Source organism: Phacochoerus africanus, chromosome 13, assembly GCF_016906955.1.
Source record: "Phacochoerus africanus isolate WHEZ1 chromosome 13, ROS_Pafr_v1, whole genome shotgun sequence".
Classification (NCBI taxonomy): domain Eukaryota; kingdom Metazoa; phylum Chordata; class Mammalia; order Artiodactyla; family Suidae; genus Phacochoerus; species Phacochoerus africanus.
The window spans coordinates 67383172-67396233 of NC_062556.1; the positions used below are offsets into that span (position 1 = coordinate 67383172).

General features: G+C 43.4%; 1 protein-coding gene across 22 annotated transcripts in view; it reads right to left on the reverse strand.

Moving 5' to 3' along the window:
* DOCK9 (dedicator of cytokinesis 9) overlaps positions 1-13062 on the reverse strand; it is a 291193-nt gene that overhangs the window by 15243 nt on the left and 262888 nt on the right. For 13 of the 22 annotated variants that reach the window (XM_047756477.1, XM_047756468.1, XM_047756461.1 and 10 more), the window contains 5 exons: positions 4245-4367; positions 3023-3136; positions 2809-2814; positions 2317-2352; positions 1328-1474 (listed from right to left, as the gene is read on the reverse strand). In XM_047756477.1, the coding sequence (XP_047612433.1) occupies positions 1328-1474; positions 2317-2352; positions 2809-2814; positions 3023-3136; positions 4245-4367 (426 nt within the window). The remainder of the gene's footprint in view (positions 1-1327; positions 1475-2316; positions 2353-2808; positions 2815-3022; positions 3137-4244; positions 4368-13062) is intronic. The other 9 variants (XM_047756460.1, XM_047756465.1, XM_047756472.1 and 6 more) reach the window with 1 other exon arrangement.

Sequence of the window (13062 nt, forward strand, 5' to 3'; positions counted from 1 at the left end):
CAGGGGCAAGAGAACCTTGAGAGAAGGCTGTAGGGTTAAAGCCACAATCTGACCCAAAGGTTCTGGTCTCAGAGAAAAGAAGCAAGTTGGACTTGAGAGATTTGGTCTAGAAAGGAAGTAGGCTGTACTGAGGTTTCTGGCTAAAAATGGGCAAACAATGTCTGTCTGTCCCTTCTCCTCGGTGCAACTCTATAAAAATGACAGTAGAGAGTTAACCACAAGAACCAAGGAAAGGGGATGGGAGAAGGCGGTGGGTGAGTATGATGAATTTCTGGGAGGCAGGTGCGGGGAGATGTGCCACCTGACCTGGCACAGTGGAAAGTTCGAATCCGATCCCCAGAAGAAGGGCAACGACAAGGGAGTCAGAGAACCCCCAGACGCCTGCTGTTACAGACAGCATGTCCGTGTCCCCCAGATTCTCCTGTACACTCTTAACCTCCACGGGGATGGCATCAGGAGGTAGGAGGTGATTAGCTCACGAGGGTAGAGCCCCCATGAATGGGATTAGCACCCTTATAAAAGAGACCCCACAGGGCTTCCTCAGCCCCCTCTCCCTGTGAAGACACAGCAATGAGACAGCAGTCCATGAACCAGCAAGAGCCGTTCCAGACACCGAATCTGCTGGCACCTTGACCCTGGACCTCCCAGCCTGCAGAACTGTGAGAGTTAAGTATCTGTGGTTTATAAGCTCCCCAGTCTGTGGAACGTGTTACAGCAACCTGGCTGGACTGCCATCTGCAGAGAGCCAGCACAAGGATTAGGGTGACCAGGACAGGGGTGGGGTAGAAACCAGAGCGAGAGGCCCAGAGTCTATGAGGACCGGGGAAATGTTGGGTTAAGAAAGGGCTTCCTGAGAGCAATGCAGCAGAGGCCAGCCTTCCTAATTAGAGCTCATTAATACAGACAGACATGCCAGCTTAGTGGTTCCTTCCTTGGCCTGTCTGTCTGCCTGTCCATCTGTCCAGACACCAACCAATCAAAATATCAGGTAATATACCCATTGAAGTGCCAGAAAAGGTGCAGTGACAAACAGAAACTTGGCCCTCACTCTCACCATTTCTAAATAGCTGGACTAAAAACAATATATCCTTTTAGTTATTTTGTAAAAGAATATCTTTTTAAAATTATGAAATAACGGTCTGCTTAATGAAGGACATCTGGAAAGCACTGAAAGGTATTGAGAAAAAAATACCTTGCTATTCAAGGCCAACCATTCTTAACGTTTTCCTGAGTTCCTTTTTCTATACACATTTATAAACCTACAATACCTGATCAATCATACATTAAAAATCAGTATTATGTGAAACGTTTCCGAGCATGGTCATACCTTGCCAGAATCCTGTATCATTTTGACATTTTCAGAACCAAATTTATCTGAGTAAAGTTTAAGGAGTCTCTGAGAAATTTCTGACAGAGGCGTGAGTTTGGGTTCCTTGTAAATATACTCCTTTCCATCTTCATCTTCAAAGAATCCCTGCGACATAAAGCACAATGAGAGCCATCCCCAAATAGCAGCCCAAGGCTTACACCCAGGAAGGACTCTTTCGTTACAGGGGTTTAAAAAAAAAGCGGGGGAATGCTTCTAAAATAAAATGAGGTTTTCCAAATAGGAAGGAACATGATCACGTGCAAAGGTCTGGGTGCAAAGACGAAGGAAAAACATGAAATTGCAAACACATCCAAGAATGCTGGCCTCAAGCATTGAGGGAAATGAAAGATCGAGGATTCAAGGCTGTGTTCTCTTGGTGAGGTTCAATGATGGGATTCAAGCCTGTTTCACATTCCCAAGGAGCAGAACTGACCAAGACGCTATCTGCCGGCCTCAGAAACACCCCATCCCCTTCTCCTGGCCTCTTCCATTTATGTGGGATTTTATGGCACAAATGGAAGCACTCCGGTCTGGAGGAGGTTTGGTCAAAATTATGTGAAGTTGGTGTATATCCCATTCTGCTTTACTGATGAGGGAACTAATTTAAAGGGCTGTAGCATAATATCAGAAAATATTTCCACTAGCACCAGCCATCAGCTGTTCCAGCAGCAATCATGTCTGAATACAACAAGGCTCAGAATTGCATGGGAAGTGAAAAAGGTTGAAAATGTAAAATTCCCAGATTGAGGTTAATGTTTGAAATAAATTAAAAAAAAACATTTCTCATTCAAAGTAAAAGAGAAAAAATGGTACAAAAACACAGTATATATATATATATAAAAAAAAATGCAGGCTAACACGAAACCAAAAACACCCACATCAAACTAGGAGTTTAGATGCAGTCATTTCACTACATTACTTGCTTTTTAAGCATTTACTGTAATTACCTCCACATCTGTTTCACTGTCTGTAAACTGGTATTGCTATAAAGTTATAAAAGACAATAAATAACAGGATAAATTGAAGGTTCTATAACGCTCATAGAAAACCACACGCCCTAAATAAACGGATTCTAATTTAAACTATTTAATCATGTTAGAGACTTGGAGGTTAAACTTGCAGTTAAATTTAAATGAACCCTTTCCTACAGGGTTTTTGAAATACTATAATGGCAAATCTACTTGCAGACATATTATAGTATAAAAGATAGAGAAGCACAGGGACAAAGGAGACCAGAGAGCCTTAATTTTGGTTTAAAACATGCAGTACAGATGCGTAAGGGAACAGGTGATTTATGTCTGTAGATGGAATAAAACGTTAATTTCTTTTGGAGTTTGTAATGACTGGACAGATATACATACAGACTTGAAAAGGAAACTTGCAAACCACACTGAAGTACCAAAGATGCCGCTACAGTGTCTTTTGGGAGGAGAACTTACCGCTGCCTTAAGAAAGTAATAAAGAAAAGACAGGAAGAAAGAAAAAAAAAGCAGAAAGTTTACTACGAGGAAGAATCATACTAAACATGACAAATTCATCCAATTATCATTTTTAGAAATGAGAAAGTTTACGAAATACAACTTTATAGAGTTTAAACAAGAAAACCCCCCAGAAAGGACGTGGGGTGGCCTAGAGAACAGAGGGGCAGCTCACCTGACCGAAGAAGGCCACTCGGAAGTATGTGCCCAGGAGCCTGCGGCCCGAGTGCATGACCTCAGTCACTTTGCTGTAGGCTCGGTGCAGCGTGTCGTACAGGTGGGCCAGCCTCTGGAAAGCAGAACAGACCCCATTTCTTCCCACTTGCAACTTGGAGAATCGATTTAAAAATAACAATAGGATGAGATCACAGAGGTGAAAATTCCTTGGACTTGAATTAAAAACAACAACAACAACAACAACAACAACAACCAAGAGGAGTCCTGTCATAGCGCAGTGGAAACGAATCCAACTAGGAACCATGAGGATGTGGGTTTGACCCCTGGCCTTGCTCAGTGGGTTAAGGATCCGGCGTTGCCGTGAGATGTGGTGTAAGTCACAGACACGGCTCAGATCTGGCATTGCTATGGCTGTGGCGTAGGCCGGTGGCTACAGCTCCGACTGGAACCCTAGTCTGGGAACCTCCATATGCCACAGATACACCCCTAAAAAGACAAAGAAACCCTCAAACAAACAAACAAAACCAAGAATGCATTCTGAGGAGTTCCCGTTATGGCTCACTGGGGTAAGAACTCGACTAGTGTCCATGAGGATGGGGGTTCAATCCCTGGCCTTGCTCAGTGGGGTAAAGGATCTGGCGTGGCCACGAGCTGTGGTGTAGCTCACGGACATGGCTCGGATGTGACGTGGCCGGGGCTGTGGTGTGGGCCGGCAGCTGCAGGTAGTGATCAGTTGTCCACGGTACCCGCAGGGCCGTCCTGCACAGATTCCCAGCGCAGTGAGCAAATTCTGTTTTCAAGCACACATGAAATGTGGGAGATGGTCAGGTCCTCTGATGATGTTTCTGTCTTTGCTTCAGCTACTCCCTTCCTGAGTAAGAGAGCGGACAGCCTTCCCCGGAAGGACTCAACCAACGAACACGCCTTCCCCGCGCTGGTGGAGCAGGGAAGAGTTGTGAGGAGAAAGGCTCCTGGTGACTGTAAAACTCAGGTCCGGGCAACCTTTCCAGAGTGGAGTGCTGGAACTCCCGCGCCGTCGGTGGAGAGGCGGGGTCTGGGTAGAGGTGGGGCCCTGAGGGTGGCGACGTCCGTGTCACGTGGAGGGTCAGAGACCACCTGCTCATCAAGTGGCCTGCCGGCACTCTGTGCGTGTCACAATGTCTGCGGTGTGGGGCACGCCACTGTCCTCTCACACAGGAAAAAACAAACCACCCAGATACCTCAAAATCCCTCCGCTTCTCGTAGATGGGGATGATGAGCTTATAGATGTCGGCGATCAGCTCATAGCGCTCGGCCTTCCAGAGCCCGTCTGCACACTGTTCCAGGAGCTCCATGAGCACGTCCTGATCAAAGAAGCAGAAAGACGTGTTATATCCCAGCCAAGAAAGAGTGTCAGAGCGAACTTGACATTGCATTCCTTGCAGAACGCATGACCGGTTGAGACTAGGAGGAAAGTTTCAAAATATGTAACATCTGTAAACACTAACTTCCAAACATATAACAACCATCACTACGTTCTTTTCCTTTCTTTCTTTTTTGGCCGCCTCCTGGCATATGGAGTTCCCACTGCTGCAGTCGTGGCACCACTGGATCCCTTATCCCATTGTGCCGGGGTGGGGACCGAACCTGTGTCCTGGCACTGCAGAGATGCTACAGGTCCTGTTGCTCCACAGCAAAGACTTCTTTTTTTTTAACAAGCTATTTTTCAAGCATGTCTACAAACAGAAATGAAGGGCTACATTGTATGACTGTAACAGTTATCTACTTAGAAAAAAAGTGAAATTGATAGTTTCACACGGACTCAATTTTGTTTAGTTCTCTTTTTCTAAATATAATTTAGAATGATCTTTTTTTCCTCTCTGAGGAACAATGACAATGCTGAGAGATGGAGACTACGCAGGACTTCAAACCAATTTAAACATCTTGGAGCACTTTGGTGACAGTGTATGGTAGGCACTGTGCCTGCCTCACCAACATCCGTTCCCCTTCCTCTAGAAATTTCTACCTACTGAAGTTAGGGTAGTCACCTCACCTCCATTCAAGCCCTTGCACTTTGGAATTCGCTAACATTACCTATAACTCAAGGGCTGGGGCAGGTGGCTGAGGTTTAATCCAAACAGCACAAATCTATCTCCGGGCCAGTCACTGCTTCATCATGGGTGGACATGTGACCTAAACTGACTAAACAGGTGAATTTTAGCATCCCTGCTGGAGTGCTGGGGCAGAAGCGCTCTCAGTAGACTGGACATAGGGAGGCAGCGGGTGGCTTGACTGGGGCTGGCATCCATCCCATGGCCAGCCAGGGCCCGTCTGCCTTAAACAGAGAGAGCCCCTCCTCCATCCCAAAGTAACTGTAGCTTTTATAACTTTGTGAAATATGCGGATTGGGTTCTGTGAATTTCTCTGCGGAATTTCCTAATGGGAGCCAATTGATTCAACCTTTGTTGTTTAAGCCTACTGGAGTGGAGTTTCATTAATGATGTTGCATAAATTTCCATGTGCTTATTTGTCATCTCCAGAGTTTTGGTGAAGTGTCTGTTCAAATCTTTTCCTGACTTGCAAGTGTTGATGGTACAGTAGTGAGCATAGCTGCTTTCCAAATCTTTTCCTGACTATTCTTCTACAGGGTTGTTTATTTTCTTATTTTTGGCTTCTGAGAGTTAAGTCCTTTACCAGACATGTGATTTGTAATTTTCCCCCAATCTATAGCTTGTCTCTGGATTTTCTTAACAAACAATGCCTTTTGAAGAGTAGAAGTTTCTTAATTTTGATAAAGCTCCATCTATTGAGTTTATATTTTCTGGATTGTGCTTTAAATATTATGTTAAGAAATCTTTAAGCCAGGTGCACAAAGACTGTCACCTATGTTTTCTTTTCTCAGAAGTTTTATAGTTTTACATTTTGCATTTAAGTCTACGATCTACTGAGTTATTTTTGAATATGGTTGTTAAGCATGGATCAACTTTTTTTTTCCCATACGAATGTCCAGTTTTTCCAAAACCATTTGATGAAAAACAGTCCTTTCCCCATTGAAGTGCCTTTGAATTTTTGTCAGAAAATCAACTGACCATATGTGTGTAAGTCTATTTCTTGCTTCTCTCCATTGACATGTCCATCTTTGTGCCAAATACCACACTCTCTTGATCACTACTGTAGCTTTATCACAAGGGTTTCTCCACAGTGACATGAGCTATATTTTGGGCCAGATAACTTTTTTTCTGGGCTGTGCTATGCATTTACAGAATGTTTAGCAGCATGCGTGGCCTTTGCCCACTAGATGCCAGCAGCAGTAGCACTTCCCTCCCTCTGCTTTCCAAATTGTGATATTAAAAAATCTTTTCAGACACTGAAAACCAGTGATAATGGAAAAAATAAAAATCATGATTAAAACAAACAAACAAACAAACAAACAAACAAACAAACACCTTTTCAGACACCGCCAAGTGTCCCCTGGGAGAAGAGGAGCAAAACAGTCCCAACCGCCTTATCTTGAAATCAGATAGCATGGCTCTTCCAACTTTTTCAAAATTATTTTTGCTAGTCTAGTTCCTTTGCTTCTCCATATTAATGTTAGAATCTGTTTGTCAATTTCTACCAAAATTCCAGATGGGAGTTAGACTGGGCTTGCTTTGAATCTATAAATCAAGTTAGGGAGACGTGACGGCTTAATGGTACTGAGTCTCCCACTCCATTTATTTAGGTCTTCTTTGAGTCTTTCATCAGTGTTTTGTAGTTTTTAGCATACAAATCTATACAGACTTATATGCAATTTTTCAAGGTTTTTGATGCCATTATAAATTGCACTGTTGTTTTAATTCTGATGATGTATTTTGGAGGAAGAGGCTTTGTCTGAATAAGATTTAAAGATTTCCAGCACATCTGTTTCTAGGAATTACACAAATAATCATTAACAATATTGTGAAACTATGGTATAATAATCTCTAAATATGAAGAAGGCTGACTGATTTTTGCATACTGATCTTGAATCCTGTGGTCTTGCTAAACTCAGTTCTAGTAACTTCTTTGGTAAATTCTTTCAAGTAACCTCTGTCAAAAAGACAAATGCATCTGATGTCAATATACAGTTTTACTTCTTTTTCTCACCTTATTGCACTGGCTAGAACCTCTCGCACAATGTTGAACAGGGGTGGTAGAAGCAGATATTCTTATCTTGTTCTCAGTTTTAGGGGGAAAGCATTCAGTCTTTCACCATGAAGTATGATGTTAGCTGTAGGTTTTTTTGATAGATAATCTTTTTCAGATTGAAGAAATTCCTTTTTATTTCTAGAAGGTTTTTTTTTGTTGTTGTTGTTTGTTTAGTTGGTTTTTTTTTGGGGGGGGGTCTTTTAGAGCTGCACCTGAGGCATATGGAAGTTCCCAGGCTCAGGATTGAATCAGAACTGCAGCTGCTGGCTTACACCACAGCCACAGCAATGTGGAATCCGAGCAGCATCTGTGACCCGCACCACAGCTCATGGCAACACTGGATACTTAACCCACTAATTGAGGCCAGGGATTGAACCTGCATCCTCATGGATATTAGTTGGGTTTGTTACTGCTGAGCCACAACAGAAACTCCTGTTTTTGTTTTTTTAAGTCTTGAATGGATACTGATTTTTTTCCCAGTGGTTTTTCTGCATCTGTTGAGATGATCATGTTTGTCCTTATTTATTTTATTAATGTGGTGAATTATATTGATTGGTTTTCCAGAGTTGAACCCCACTTTTCACGACATGCTCCCTCTTATTTACATATTTCTAGATTAAATTTGCTAATATATACACCTTTGAAGGCTTTTATAGTTGCCTTTTAACATGTTTGAATCCTCCATGACACTGTAAATGAAGGGCAGAACCTGTGTTTTTCATTCCCAGCCTAATGCTGCATTATAGTCCTAATGTCTGCGATATACAGGTCCAAAGAAAACAAATGTTTTAAAAGCCGTTGTGAATCAATTTACCAGAAAATACTATCCGACTTAAATAAACCAATCTTTAAAGCAAGACATTTAACTCCTATGTCATATTTACAACACACACAAATCATAAAACTGCCATCTATGTGACTGAACTCTGTGCCAATGCTTACAAAGAGGTGCACTGATTGGCTCTTACTTTTATTGTAGTGCAGTAAATGCAAACACTAAAGCCAGATACGGGTGCTAATGATCATAACAGCTCTAGACAAAGAAAAAAAATCAGTAAAAATTCTAACACCATATCTTTTCCTCGTGCATCTGTATTATGAAGATGCAAAGCCTCTCTTCATTTTCTTTTAGTTTTGTCTAAAGTCTTTTCCATGGAGAATCTAAGTTAAACATGACATACTTTTACGATTCTTCTCATGCCTCTGATTATGAAAAGCCACAGAAAAGAAGAGCATAAAAATGAAATTTGTAAGTGTCAACATACTTACTTTACCATGTTTGTAAAACCGGGGAATGCAATAAAGTCTAAACAGATTTGGTAGCTGTGAGGATCAAATAAGATTTTACCCATTAAAACGCTCTGAAAACTAAATGCTAGATGTAACTCCCCAGGCTGGTTAAAGAACTCTCTTTTATTTTAGTCATCACTTTGCACTTTGTATTGATTTTTGAAAAACGTCATCTTCCTTCTTTTAGGTAATATCCTACCACACACGTGCCACATTTACTACATGTAGCAGTCAAGAGTTTTTTTTCTTTTTCTTTTTTTCTTTTTCTTTTTAAGCATATGGAACTTTCCAGGCTATGGGTTGAATTGGAGCTCCAGCTGCCGGCCTACACCACAGCTCACGGCAACTCGGGATCCTTAACCCACTGAGCAAGGCCAGGGATCAAACCTGCATCCTCTTGGATACTAATTGGGTTCTTAACCTGCTGAGTCACAACGGGAACTCCTCAAGGCATTCTTCTGATAAGAAAATGGTCACGGCATGGCAAGTTACCATCTCAAAGCTGTTCTTAGGTTTAGCTTACAGACCACTCATTTGGCCCCTTCTTTTCTCACTACTGGGCTTTGGTTTAAAGTATAGCATGGTCCACACTGTAGATGTAAATACGCAATCTGACACCCTGGGTCCAAGATGGGATCTTAATTCCCTGCCACAGCAGTTACAGCGTGGTAAGGATCTGGAGACACTGGAGCATTATCTCATAGAAAACGGATACCTCGCAAAAGTGGTAAACGTTACAGCCAGGCGCAGTCACGACCACATCATTAACTTGATTCTTTCATTCATTCATTCACACATTTACCAAGACTCTACTACGGGCAAGGTATTGTGCTTGCCACTGGGTTTACAAAACAAATCCATATAAATAAAATAAGTTTCTGTAATTCATAAAAACAGCTCTCTATACTTTTACTAAACGTGGAGGGCGGGTTAGGGCAAGTTTATCAGGTTATGTCATATACAGGAAACTGGCTTTGAGGACGAAGGCTGCAAAGACACAGGGAAGTCACCCTACGGTGCAGCCAGAACCGGGGGATGAGAGATTCACGACCACCAGCTGCCAGAGCTGCAAGTCCCTGTGAAGATACTGAAGACAGAGAAACGCACAGCGACTTCAGCTGTGCGCCAAACTGCAAGGCACAGGGCAGACACTCTGAACTGAGAGCACTACGGATTTACGAACTTTGCAGTGGTCCCTGTGTCTCTGGTTGAGCCCTGGGGAGGCCGACGATGAGGGACGAGAGCGCTTTCTGCCCTCACAGAGCTCAGTCTATGCAGCTCCACGAAGAGACTATAAAAGACGGTGATGGGTGTGCTGATGAAGAAACATTTTGGGAATCAGGGATGCAGAAAGGAGCAGCATCTATTCGATAACGGGGAAGGGGTGCCTGGAAGGCTGCAGAAAGTGATGACTGACTGAGTCTTAAAATGATCAGGAGCTAGTGAAGCAAAGGTGAAAGCGGGGAGTAGGTAGGAAGAGAGGGGCGATCTTCCAGGGAGAGGGAACAGCATGGGCAAAGAGAGGGGAGCAAGGTGCATGAGAAACTTATGAGAAGTTGGGGGGGTTGGAGTATAAAATCTAAATCAGATGGGACAAGGGAGGAGGCTGGGGAGGTGGAAAGATTAAATACACAGATTAAATAGCCACACTCGACGTTGTCCATGTCAAAAGTAAGTTAATAACTGAATACAGATAATTTTATGAGACATGAAAATGCAGAGGTGTACATCAACTGCCACCAACAAGCAAGTATTATTTAAGGAAGATGCTACTTGATTTTAAAACGATGTCCTACCCATCTTCATAGGGTATCTAGTTTAGCCTTTGAGATATATATATATATATATATATATATATATATATATATATATATTTTTTTTTTTTTTTTTTGGTCTTTTTGCCATTTCTTGGGCCGCTCCCACAGCATATGGAGGTTCCTAGGCTAGGGGTTGAATCGGAGCTGTAGCCGCCGGCCTACACCAGAGCCACAGCAACGCAGGATCCGAGCCACGTCTGCAACCTACACCACAGCTCACGGCAACGCCAGATCGTTAACCCACTGAGCAAGGGCAGGGACCAAACCCGCAACCTCATGGTTCCTAGTCGGATTCGTTAACCACTGCGCCACGATGGGAACTCCTGAGATATATTTTAAATGGTCCTAGATTGAGTCACTTAAAAAATACATAGCAAAGAGAATTTGAGGGTCATCTCCTAAATCAAATGCTCCCAATTGGGAGATTAAGATTTGAATACTATTTTTACTCTTGTTTGTCAAACTAGGCACACCTGTGAAGTTTAGTAACAATGAAACCTGATTCCAAGTAGCAAATCACTCCTATGGACAACTGAATTCATTATGGAAAAATCTACCATATGTGGTATAAAAAGATGGACTTCAACCAGGGAAATCCCTCAGAATGGTGGAAAATAAGAATGTCTGATAAAGAGAACAGGGTTCAGTAAATTAACTTACATATGCTATTGGACATCTGCTTTAGGAGCCATTCAGGATCTATCCTTTATCAGTCTGAGTATCACTTAGTATTGTTAAAAAAAAAAAAAAAAGGTAATATATACTATAAAAAGCTGAGTAGGCACAAACTTTACCCCAAAACAATCTAAAACTGGCTTTCATTTTTAAAAAGTTAAGTCCTTCTCTTATTAGAGGGTATGAATTACTGAGCATCAATGCTTAATTTGGTAAATTACTCTGGTCAATGTCAACTCTACACCTAGACATTTACAACTCATGCATCAAGTAACAATTCTTTGAAATGAAGTAACCAGCAATCATAGAGAGTTAAATTTGAGAGGCTATACATCAACACAAAATCATGAAGAGCCATAAAAACTAAGACATCGTAGTAACTAAACACTGGGGCTCACTGCATTAATAGTCTCAACAGAAATTCCATGGATTAATTTACTTTGAATTCTCAGCAATCACCTGAGGATGAGAACTAACACTGACAATGGTCAGAGAGTGCTGACCTTGCGAGGTGGTCAAACAGAAGGCCTGAAAGCTTCCCCACCTTATTTAAAACCTAAATGCCTAGTTACTTTTCCCTAAATTGTCAATACACAGGAAGAACTGTTAGTACTGGTGGGAGGGGAAAAAAAAAACGTCAATGAACCTTACGCATATGGAAAGTACCTATTTTACAACACACAACCGATCTCAAAACGATCTCAGTACACTAAGCTCATAAGCCATTCAGGAAGCTGTTTAAAACGTCATTAGCTAGTCATTGGCAAGTGTGCCACAGCCAGGCAATTGTGGGCACCAAGCACCCGTCTGGGGAAATAGCTCCCTAATGTGTGTGCATGAAAATGCCTGGGAGAGCCTGCGTGTGTGCAGGGTACTTATAAATTTTTCATTTGAGTGATGTTGGCTCCATCTGAGGAGGGACGGGAAGAAAGCATGCGAAGCAGTGTTCTGTGCTGAGGCAGGGACCAGGTCAAGCTCACCCTGTCTCTCCCGCACCGGGAAGCTTAGGAACTACTCGCAACGTGAAGGAGGGCAGCACATCCTGGCAGAAGCCAGGGAGGGCAGATAGACAGATTCCACGGGCCACGTTCCCCACTGCTGTTGTCTGGGGGTACGCGAGGCAACTCTGATGCCGCTCAGAGCACTGGGTCTGGGTCGAGGAAAAGCAGACGCTTGGACGACTCCGCAGGGTTACAATCCCCCGGCTGGGAGCATCACAGGATGTGTCCTGCTGATGGCTCTCTCTTGAGATGTTCTGTAGCTATTGTAACATTTTATGTTTGTTCCTGGCAGTTGTTTCCGCATAGACCACAGTCTGGCCAGTGTAAGTCAGCCCCTTGCCGGGTTAGCCACATGTATTTACTACATGAATGACGACAGCTATCGCTCTGTGAACGACACCCGAGGGTGCCGGACGAAGTCGGTCCTCGCTACTCACGACGGTTATGTTCTAGCAGGTCACCTCGAACACTGAATGTGTGAATACGGGGCTGTGCCTCCGCGGGGGGAATGCAGGGTTAGGCTCCAGAGAGTTTCTGGTTACAAAATTTTTGACAACGGATTAGTACATAACCTTGTTTTCTGCATGTTCCTGTTTAAAGACCCCTAACCTAGTACATATTGGTTCATTAACATTGAACCCGTGGCCAAAGGCACTGTAAGTCCTGCCTCAATGAAGTTATCTGCCTTCTCCATAGGGCACACAGGCTCCCTCTGTGCTCCGATCACAGGATGGCATCTCGGCAGCTTACATGGGGCCAGAGACAGACCCCTGTTTACAGCAGGAGCTGAAACAACAAGGCAGAGCGTTGCCATTCAACCTCCACTGGGAATAGGTGGGCTCAAGTTTTTTACCACTCTGTGCATGTCCCCAAACGCCTGCAAAAGCCCGTCAGTGAGTACTGATTTTGGGGTTACAAAGAAAATTTAGCAACCTGGTAGATAATAGGGATAGGCTGTATTTTCCATTTCCCTGCTGGAGTCCCTCTCGTCCGTCCTGCCTCACTCTGTGCTATGGGGGGGGGGGGGCGCTGATGCACCAGGACCGCTGGCCTGCCCGCTGGCCTGCCTGCTGGCTGGGCTCAGCTGGTGGGAGGCCAGCAGGAGAGTG